The sequence below is a fragment of the Wolffia australiana genome, chromosome 16 (genome assembly GCF_029677425.1).
Source record: "Wolffia australiana isolate 7733 chromosome 16, ASM2967742v1".
In the NCBI taxonomy this organism is placed as follows: Eukaryota; Viridiplantae; Streptophyta; class Magnoliopsida; order Alismatales; family Araceae; genus Wolffia; species Wolffia australiana.
Genome location: NC_135850.1, coordinates 2,667,219 through 2,678,182, shown reverse-complemented (window position 1 = coordinate 2,678,182; position 10,964 = coordinate 2,667,219). Strand labels below are relative to the sequence as shown.

The window sequence follows — 10,964 nt, the reverse complement described above, 5'->3', positions numbered from 1 at the left end:
GGATGTTTGATGGAGGAGAAGCTTAAGCATTTAGATGATGAAGGTAGAGGGTGTGATGAGATTTAAGTTTCAGAGGAACTCGAAGAGTGAGTGTGTGGTCGAGTGTGGGGAGAATGTCAAGGTAAGCGACATGAGAATTATTGGAGCAAGACGGAACATGAAGGGGGGAAGAATCAAATTCAGTAGGCGAGGAAGGGGATGGGAAGTCCATGAGAGGAACAAACTCAAGAGGGGAAGGTGATATGGGAGATGTGAATGACGATGACACCAGAGGTGGATAATGGATGGGGAGAGGAGGAGGAATAGATGAGGTCGGAGAAAATCCAAGGGGACCAGGGGCAGTTAAGGGTACAACATTGGAAAAGGGAAAAATTTTCATGAAAAATAACATGATGATAAATAAAAAATTTACCTAAGAGAAACATGAGACATTTGTAGCCCAAGAGGATGAATTTCTTAGACCAAGGATCAAATTTGTGGTGAGAGTAGGGACATAGATAAGGATAGCAGAGACATCCAAATGTTCTTGAAAGAGAGTAATCAAGCAGAGTTTTAAAGAAAATTTCAAAGGGTGATTTGTTGTTGAGGGCAGGCGTGGTCATGCAATTTATAAGGAACTCAACCGCGGCAACAACTTCATCCCAAAACTTTTTTGGCAGGCATGCATTATGAAGCAATGAAAGAGCTGTTTCAATTAAATGACAGTGCTTATTGAGGGCAGGTGTGATTGTGTGATTTATAAGGAACACATCCTTGACAACAGCTTCATCCCAAAACATTTTAGGCATGCGTGCATTATGAAGCAAAGAAAGAAACAATCTGATTAAATGACAGTGCTTGCGTTCAGTAGAACCATTCTGTTCAGGAATATGGGGCCAAGATACTTGATGACAAATGCTGGTGGAATTAAGATATGTGTGAAGAGCTTGGTACTCTCCACCCTAATCTGATGGGGGACCCGCCTGCTTCAAAGGCCCCGGCAAACCACATCCTCAAGCGAGGGCTCATGCGCGAGACCTGTCCTTCAGAGTACCCGGCCTCAACAATGACCAAAAAGGTTTGATGTTATCTTCACTTATGTTTTCTATGTTTAGTAGGCCTTGTATGTCGGCCGCGTATGTGTCTGTTTTCTGTTTTTTCGCACGTGTTTGGACTGTTATATGGACCTACACGTTTGCAAGTGTGTGAGCCCATGTGTGGGAGTGTTAGTGGGTTTCTGTCTCCTATTAGGGGGCCTTAATTACTCTTAATTGGGCCTTCTCCCCTTTATTCCCAAGGGGGGAGGCCCATATTTGCCCATATAAAAGGTGGGGCCCGCCCATAGGAAGAGAAGAGAAGAAATATTAAAGACATGTGATTTTTAAGGAGTTTTCCTGTTTATTTAGTGTTTTTTTGAGTTTTTTTCATATTTACAAAATGCCACTATGAAGTTAGGAGAGATAAAAAACACTAGAGTTCGCTAGAAACAGCCGCCATCCTCGTTGGATACAACCACCGCCGCCACCACTGATGTCGGAGTTCCAGCCACCACTCTTGAGAATGCCCCAACGTCACCAACGGTTCCCCAGGCAGCCCAGCGCCGCCCGTAGCTGCCCAGATCCACCCATGGCCGCCTAGGGCCACCCAGGCCGTATGCAACCACCCAAGGTTGCCCAGGCTGCTCGTGGCTGCCCTAGGCTGCCTGAGTCCGCCCTAGGTGGCCCGTGTCCACCCCAAGCTGCCCGTGGCCGCCCTAGGCCTCCTGCGGTGGCCCAGGGCTGCCCGAGGCCGCTCAGAACTACCTGTGGACGCCTTGGGCTGCCTACGCCAACCCTAGATTGCCCACGGCCACTGTAGTAGCCTGCGGCCGCCGCAGGCGCCCATGGCTGCTACAGCATTTTGCGGTCGCGCAACAGCCCTCAGCCGCAATAGTAGCCACTCGCACCTGCCACAATCCTACTGGGTGCCACAGACCGACGTGGCAGCCACAGCCTGCCGCAACCGCCGCAGCCCAATCTGCCACCGTAGCCTTAGTGGGCATTGCATCCCGCCCTGCCCTCGCTAGAGTTCTGGCCGCCCGCTACCAGTCCTTCTCCGCAATCGCCGCTTCCTACTGCCACCCGTGTCACTGTCGCGGCCGCAGCCACTATTGTGGCTGCTAGTTGCTTCCGAAGTTGCAACAGAGTTTGCAACTGCCATCGTGAATAGCGTCTATGTGCCTCGCCGCCACCACACCACTGTATGTCACCGCTCTTGCGCCACTGTGCCTGGCTGCCGTCGTGCCTTGTCGACACTGCACCTCCTTGCCTTGCTACCATCGTGCCTCACTGCTGTCTCTCCACCGTGCTGCTGCGCCATCACGCCGTCGCACCCTCCTACACTACGCCTTGCCACTACCGCATTGCCGCACCACCGCACCCTATTGCCGCCACGCGGCACCTTGCTGTAGCACCGTGGCGCTAATGTTCCGCTGCACTGCCCCGCTCTGTCGGCGCCGCACTACCGCACCATGTCGTTGCTGCACTGTCACTGCGCCGCCCCCCTGCCGTGTTGCTAGTGTTTCACTATGCCACCTCGGCTCCATCATTGCCGCATCCTGTTGTTGTTGCGCCCTTTGTCACTCGCCCATCACTACAACCGCTGTCACGCCCAACACTGTCCTTTATTAGGCATCCGCACCTCCCCGCGCCGACATTGGGCGAACATGCTACTCGCCTTCTAGTGCTACTAAATTAGGCATTCCCTTGTCTACTGCTACTCGTACGCTCCTAAACTCCCACTCAGCGTTATATCATTTCTTTCAGTGCCTCCGAAATATTTTCTCCACTGCCAGTGTTAGATTAGGGAAAGATAGGATTCACGTTTTGAGGATTAAGATTCCACTTGGTTCGTCCTTGGTTGAGACCGTCAAGGGCTTGCGCAAAAGCAGCGTTAGCCGAGCTCGCACCGTTGATCTTCAACTCGACATCCGGATCATCAGGAGCCTAGTGTCATTTCCAGGTCACGCTTATTGTAGGTGAATGATTGTTGATGTACGTCGATGCCATATTTATACTTCTCAGTGATTTCATCGATGCATCGTCACTTGCATGACGTCCACATTAGTCATCTTCCCTACATGACATGACTGCCCTCGCCCTCCCTGTGTGTAACACGAGCCGTTTGATCCTGGTGTTCGTCATGTTACATCATATTCAATCTGAAAAATATTTGATGCTAGTGTTCAATTGGCTTTCAACTTTGCATTGGAAAGCTATAAAGATATTGAGTAAATCACTTTTCGGTTGAAGGGGATAAATCCACTTGAATGTACTGAAATCATCGATGAAAATAACTTAGTAAGAGAACCTAGAATGGGAAGGAATAGGGGAAGGACCCCATAGATCAGAGTGAATGATCTCTAATAGTTTGGAAAAGCAATGAGCTGTTGGAGAGAAAATGAGTTTATGAGGTTTAGAAATATTGCATGAATCACATAATGTTTTGTGATGAACATGAGTAGCAGGTAAACCATATTTAGTGATAATGTGCTGAAAATTTTGAAAATGAGGGTGTCCAAGTTGAGCGTGCCAGACTTCAGCTGTTGTCTTTTCGCCAAGGAATGTAGTTTTAGTTGAGGTGGGCGACTTCAAATAATAGAGACCATGCTTAACTATCCCTCGGAGGACATTTCGGTGTGTGACGTTGTCCTTTGAAAGATATTAAGAGTCGTGATATTCAACATAAACACTGTTATCGTGACGCTGGCACACAAAGAGTATCTTTCAAATAGAGAATACTATTAGATGTGGAAATTTTGGAGGAACCAATAGATAGGATTTTCAAACCTGCGTCGTTACCAATGTGCAGTTGGTCATTGCCTTGATATTCCTATGAGTGCTCTAAGTTGTGATGATCAGCAGTTATATGATGAGTTGCATCACTGTCAGGATATCAGGCCGAAGTGTCAGTGAAGGCGGAAACATAGGCTTGAGCAGGTGATGGATCATGCAAATGAGGTTTCCAAGTGGGAAATTTCTGCTGTAATTCAGGGCACTCTCTAACACAATGCCCAAATTGAGAACATAATTGGCATCTATGTTGGAAACTTTGATTCCGACCTCATTCTTGTCCACGAGTTTGGGGAAAGCCTCAACTATAGGTGAAGTCCCACTGTTGGTAATAAGTTAAGAATGACTGACGAGGTGGTGCTGTTGTCAGAGATATTTGGATGCAGGAGGAAAGGGGATTTCTTCTTCTTGAGTAAATAATAGAAAAGCTTCATGAGCCTTGAGGTTGTCAAAATTTCATCAAAAGTTAGATGACCAAGGTTTGCGTTAATGCTAATTGAGAACTGAGTGGAGGCAGAGCCAAGTCCTCGTAGAAAGGTAAATGCGATATAAGAGACGTTTACTAGTTGCCCAACAAGTGCTAAGCCTTCAATTACTGACCTGAAATGCATGACATAGTCATCAATGCTCATTGGTCCTTTCTTCATATTATGATACTGTTTCTGAAGCTCCATCACATTGATCTGATTCCAACCAGCGGAGACAGTCTCTAGCATTTCCCAAGCTTCGCGTGTTGATCTGGCTTTGCTGTTTAGTGGAGGGATCCCAAGACTTGTTGGCCTATCCTCCACCATTTCTTGTACTCTGGATAAGCAGTGGCATTTCCTTGATCGTCTGAAATGGAGATTGGAGGAGGAAATTATTCTATGAACTTCATTAAATCATACCCGTTGAGAAGAGGCAACATTTTGCTCTTTCATCTCCGGTAATTCTCACGGTTCAGTTTCATATACACCATAGCTCTAGTCGGAATTACTGCTGGGACTTGTCCCAAATTTTCCATACAGACCTGATAGATGGGTGTAGAAGAAAGCATCGTTGCTGTAGAAGATGTCGCAGTAGAGGAGGTGGCGTCAGTCATGGCTCTGATACCATGTAAAGAATTTGATCCTGCTTGAGAGTGGAAGTAGGAGAAAGGAAGAAATGGAGAAGATAAACTATTTATAGTCCTAACTCTTTGCCGAAATGTATTTTCCCGTATTTCTCTGGTTATAGCGGTGTTGACTATTTACAGTCGTAAGATATTACAAAACGAATGTAGCCATAGTAACTGCTACATCAAACAGATACTCTCCAAAATCGGGTGCGTCCGGGATTGGATTTAAATCTTGGCTGATACGTTTTAAGCAGTCACGAGGGTACGTGTTCAATACTGTTTCGGCAAAGAGTTAGTATGTGTTGAGAATCCTGAATCTCGTAACTGTTTGAGATGAGGAGAAGTAGGAGAATGGAGAGAAGAGAAGGAAGATAGAGAAGAAGATATGGGACACAAGAGATAGAGGAAGATCGTTGTGTTTCCCTCAAAGCTTGTGTGTTACAATAGGTTGGTTTTTATAGTGTGTATAATAAGATAAAATAGTAAGCTTCCGTTATGTAAAATATATCCGTTGTAACAGATTACAACGGATATATTCTATTTGAAATATTGATCTAATCTGGGCCGTCATAACAGATCGGGTGCACCGATCACAGCCGTTGATCGGTGCGCCCGTGTTCCTTAGTTTACCATTGAAACAGATTAGATCGTATCCGTTATAACTAAATGGGTGCACCGATCACAGCCGTTGATCGGTGCCGTAGACCCATTGTGATCCTAGCCATTATAATCCTATCTAGCGTGTAATCCTAGCCGTCTAGATTTAATCCTTCTCTAGGTTGGAACTTATATTTAATCCTAACATCTAAGCCTCTAACGAGTATATTATATAATCTGTTTTTACTATCTAATCTGAGTTAGATCCTAGCTGGAGATAGCCGAGTTTGAGACTCCTTCTTCAACAGTATGAGCCTCATTGGTCCGTTGTGGCATTCAATTGGGATGCCGACTTGGCGGACTCGCTTACAGAAAAGTCATGATGGAGAGATGCAACTCTTCCAGAAACTTCATCAGGTTCTTATTATATGTCTTTAGATTTATTTCAAAAGGCGTACATGTACACTATAAATGTGCAAGAAATGTTCTAGATGAATGTAAGTGTAGTTCTTCATTTGTCTCATCTCCCTCACTCTCTTGTCTCTTCAGTTCCCTTATTTACGAAAAACAAGGATAGAGCCATTTTTTTCCAACATTTCTTTAATCACCCCATCCTTAAAAATTTCTCCTCGTAAGTCTGTAATTTTTCTTCCGCTTCGTTATATATCAATTGAAGATCACAACGACGTGCTCCTGCAAATTACAGACGTCTTAACCCTCAGCATTGAAATAACAACACTCCATAAACGTGGCAAACTCGGCTTTTTTGTCTTCTCCACCGCGAGTTCATCCGGGGAAGCTTTTCCTTTCAGGAACGAGGCAGCGATTTCTGGGGACCTGGGCTTGAATCGTCAGGCCGCGTACAGCATCCCAACCTCCATCCTCTCGCCCAGGGGTATGCCTTTGGTGGGGAGAGCAGACCGGCAATTGCTGTGCAAAAACTCGTAAAAACCCAGCATAACCCTGTCGTAGAGCCCCGTCCCCTTGCCGACGTCGAATCTCGTCTTCCCACGGACGTGCACGACGCCCGCCCTGCGCGCCGCCTCTATCGCCGAAACCTCCTCCGGCGGTAGCCCCAGCGTGAGCTCGCCCATGACCCGCGCCACCAGCTCCTCCCCCTCGAGCCCCTGGTCCGCATACCCGAACTCCACGGTGCAGCTGAAGGTCCCCAGCGGCCCGAGCGGGCGGACCGTCACCCTCTCGCTCTCCGCCACCTTCGCCACCAGCGAGTACCGCAGAGTGGTAAAGACGGTGACTTCGTGAAGAGACCGCGTGTTCTTAATGTAGTGTCCCAGCACGGGGGTGAGCCCGTCTTGAATGTTGCTGTAGAAGAAGCAGACGCCGGGAACGCGCTGGATATGCGGCTCCGACAGCAGCAACGCCAGGCCCCCCGCCGTTATCTTGTGCCGGGTCTCGTACTGCGTCTTCTTCTTCCTCCCCGTGTACCACCCCAACATAACAAAGGCGAGTACGATGGAGATGGTGAAGGGTACCCACCCTCCCTCCTGGATTTTGATCAGCACGGCGCTCACGTACGCGCCCTCCAGCGCCGAGAACGCGACCAGGAAGAGCACCGCCAGCGGCAGTGGCGTCCGCCACACCATCACCATCACCAGCGTCAGCAGTATCGTCGTTATCACCATCACCATTATCACCACCACCCCTGAAAAAAAACCCCCCTTGAGTCTCTCTCCCTTTTTCCGAATAGTCTTACGTCGTGGAGTGAGTACCGAAGGCGTTGCCGATGCCCTGGCCGTCGCCGAAGGCGAGGATGATGACGACGCAGAGGAACATGAGGATATAATTGATCTCGGGGGAGTAGACCTCGCCTTCATTGTCGGGCGAGGTGTGCACCACCTTCACTCGGGGGAAATAATCCAGAGCGACGGACTGCTTGATGACGGAGAAGGTGGCGGAGATGAGCGACTGGCTGGCCACGATCGCGGCGAGCGTCGCCACCGCGAACATCGGCCAGTAAAACGCCGCCGGCACGAATTTGTAGAACCCGTCGCTGTGGTCGCCAGGATGGTGTATCAGGTACGCCGTCTGCCCCGCGTAAGTCAGCACCAGCGAAGGATATATCGCGAAGAGAAACGCTATCTGCGGACAGCAACATGCCATGCCATGTTACGCATCATGATGATAATAATGATAATGATGAAGGGATGACGACCCACCTGGATGGATCGCTTGTTGAAATGACCGAGATCCGCGAACATGGCCTCCGCGCCTGAGATTTAAGTATTGTCAAGAAAATGTTGTGCTTGGATTGAAACTTACTGAGATGTTTATACCGGTGATGCAGAGGATGGTGCCGCTGAGAAGTTGCCATGCGTTCTTGCCGTTGGCGAGGAAGAAGCGGACGACGTAGTGAGGGGACAAGGCCTTGAAGACGGACGGCTCGTAGTGCACCACGGAGTAGATGCCGATGATGGGTGTGGTGATAGTCCACGTTGCCATGATCGGGGAGAAGAGGAAGCTTACCCGGGAGGTCCCGTACCTTTGTAGCATGAACAAGAGCACCAGCACGACAGCTGAGATCCCCTCCACAGCGACTGACGAACGAAGTTCGATTCAGAACATGTCATAAACTAATTTATTTTCTTGTCAACGCGCTTACATTTGTTCACAGACGGAAGCGGCCCTCGCAAGCCCTGCATCGCCGATAGCACTGGAGAAGATAATACTTTAGAATATATATTCAATTTAAAGATTATATGTTCAGTAGGGAATTACCTGAAATAGCGGGGGTGAGAATCCCGTCTCCGATGAGCATGCACACTCCAGAGATTGCCAGGAAAAGCAGTATCCGTCGAGCGATCAAGCTCTGCTCGACAAACCTGCCGACTTTGCTGGGTCCTTTTCCGGTAATCAAATTGTTTGAAGAGTTTCTTGGCCCGTTGTCTTCCCTTGAAGGAAGGATGCCCACGTCGGCATGCCGGCATAAAAGGGAATACAACGCGAAAGTTCCTCCTGCGAGATAGATCCAATGCTTTTAAAAAGTTCTGCATATTATTCGGAATACACTAATTTTTTTGCTCTAATAAATTGCAGTCAACAGATGAATAACCGAAAATTTGGTTGATGATGCGGAATCCCCTGTCTAAATTCATTATTAGTAGGTTCCTCGTTTTTGAAAGGCATTGAATTGAGACTTTTCCTGGGTACGACAGAACTGACCTTCTTAGACTTTTCTCCTCGGGAGTGTAATACTTTTTAGAACTATTTATGTTTCTTGGATGCACCTCTACTTGTACATTTTAAGGATGCAAAATATTTTCATTTTAAGGATATGGAACGTGGAGGTTCAATTTTCGTCGGGGCTGATGAACGGGGCAAGCAACGAACAAGAAAAGCCTGATAAGTTTTCAGGAAAAAAAATCGAATGCTGAAGCGAACTTTTAGCCTTTTTCACTGAAAGAGGAAACACGGTACATGAGAAACGGAAATGGATTTCCGAAAAAATGGAAATCGATTGAAGCCGAAGGTACCCGAATCACGGATAAGAAACTAATAGAGTCCGCTCGGAAGTTTGACGTGATTAATGACAACGAAAAATGAAAGTTGTTTTAAAAACGCCAAAACCGAGTTTTATGGCGTTGTTACTGGTTGCGGAAAACGGAGCCGGCATCGAACAAACAATCAAGGTCACAAAAACAGCGAGTACAAGCAAAAGAAATTTCAATGAAATAGCTCTTCTAAAGCGCAGACTCGGAGAGGAAATCGACTGTCGCAGCTTACCTTCACCGTGGTCGTCTGCTTTAAGAGCAATGCAAACATACTTAACGACCCCAATCAGCGTCAGAGTCCAGAAGATTATGCTATAGATACCCATGTAATCCTCCGTCGTCGGAGATTTCAAGTTCATCGACGGATAGACGTAAAGCGGAGACGTTACAAGTCCTCCAAAGACGATTCCAAGCGTCTTATAAGCAAGAATCCAATCCTTCAAGCCATCCCCCCATCGCGCCTGCCATGCCAACAGTGACACCGATATCTCAAAAACTGAATTCCATGCGTTATGTTGAGAACACAAACGATACTTCACCAACATGGAATTCATGATTAAAATCGGATAGCTCTAGATTGAAAATTGAAACTTGTGTTCTACTCTCGATACTTCACCTTCTCAGGACTGCAGTAGGATTCGTGGTCATCGATGGGGCCATTGCTTTCCTCGTCCATGGGAGCTTTGCCTGGTAGAGAAACCAACGATAAGATGAATAATTCAGTGGGAGGGACGGCGAAGGGCTGAATTTAAGGAAGTGGAGAGGAGAGGCGACTGGGGGAGGGCGGACTGGGGAGTTTAGAGAATCTTTGAAGCGTTTCTCATCTGGGAAGGCCGGAACTGGGGGGAAGAGGTGGGTCCTTGCAATAATGCGACCCTTTTTTCTACGTCAGTGGCCCAGAACTTCCCAGCTCAGGCCTTCTACAAACCACAGAAACAAGAACAAAACGAGGATGAACATGCAGCCAATGCAATCCTGTCCGTGTAATCTTTATCGCTCGACTCTCCTTGAAGGAAAGTCCTAAGCAAGTGGCATCTTCTGGTCGGTGTTGATCACGTCAAGAGTTCAAGCCTCCAATTTGATCTGAACATGGGGGATAGATATGTCAACTGTCATTGAGGGTACTACGGATGTACTATTAACTACGGCTGATAGTGAAACGTATTGGAGATGACCATGACGGATGGACGAAGCTGAGCTACTTTTTTGCAAACTGTATTTTTATCATGGTTTAAATGACTATGCTATTTAAATTTTGATTTAGAATTATGACAATATTAATGTCATCCATGTCATAAGCTGAGCTTCAATTTAGGAAGATAGAATTTTCCATTGTGACGAGTTAATGATTTTATTTCGCATCAATTTGGCAAAGTTCATGCCCTTGCTCTTCCATAAATTACAGGGTTATTGCATAGATATCATAATTTAAGAATGATTCAAATTGGTTTGTTGATTTCAAGATCATTGCATAGATATCATGCATTTGTGAATGGTTTATACGCTTTTATGGGCCTTCCTTGCTTGAATTTGATAAACTATGTTTTATTTATGATAATTTTTGAAGGATTAACAGTGCGATATTCAGGGTAGATATTGGATAATGAATCATCAATCTTTGGAGATTAAGTGGCCAAGAAATGGGGCACTGAATGGTGTTGATTTGGCAAAATGGGGCGACGGTAATCAAATGGTCAAATTCCACCCAATGGTAGAGTTAGTTATGAAAACTGGTCGTGGCTAATTTTGGTCCCACATTCTATACCTAACTCAATTATCTAGATGGTGACAACCTACCAAGGAGAAAACGTCTCTGCTCATGTAAAATAGAAGAAACGTCAAATTAATAATTAGAAAATTAAATAAATCTACTTTGAAGAATAAGTCGCAATGCATAGATCTTGGTCTTCCCTTTCCTTTTACCATCTTTGGTAAGCGCAGAAACCATGAGTT

General features: G+C 46.6%; 1 protein-coding gene across 1 annotated transcript; it reads right to left on the bottom strand.

Annotated features, from left to right (window-relative positions):
- Window positions 1–6,134: 6,134 nt before the first annotated feature.
- Window positions 6,135–9,787, bottom strand: LOC144713779 (putative potassium transporter 17). The gene is made up of 8 exons (XM_078588462.1): window positions 9,628–9,787; window positions 9,244–9,472; window positions 8,239–8,475; window positions 8,123–8,173; window positions 7,797–8,057; window positions 7,680–7,732; window positions 7,233–7,602; window positions 6,135–7,165 (listed from the first exon to the last, which is right to left on the bottom strand). Exons 1-8 carry the CDS (start codon window positions 9,685–9,687, stop codon window positions 6,354–6,356), a joined length of 2,073 nt encoding a protein of 690 aa, XP_078444588.1. The 5' UTR covers window positions 9,688–9,787; the 3' UTR covers window positions 6,135–6,353.
- Between the last annotated feature and the right edge of the window lie 1,177 nt (window positions 9,788–10,964).

Bases quoted from the DNA above. Each gene is read 5' to 3' on its own strand.
- LOC144713779 (XM_078588462.1), bottom strand. From the start codon at position 9,687: ATGGACGAGGAAAGCAATGGCCCCATCGATGACCACGAATCCTACTGC. The intron at 8,476-9,243 runs GTAAGCTGCGAC...TCTATCTCGCAG, and splicing joins AGCAGACGACCACGGTGAAG to GAGGAACTTTCGCGTTGTAT. The intron at 7,603-7,679 runs GTGGGTCGTCAT...TGCTGTCCGCAG, and splicing joins TCAACAAGCGATCCATCCAG to ATAGCGTTTCTCTTCGCGAT.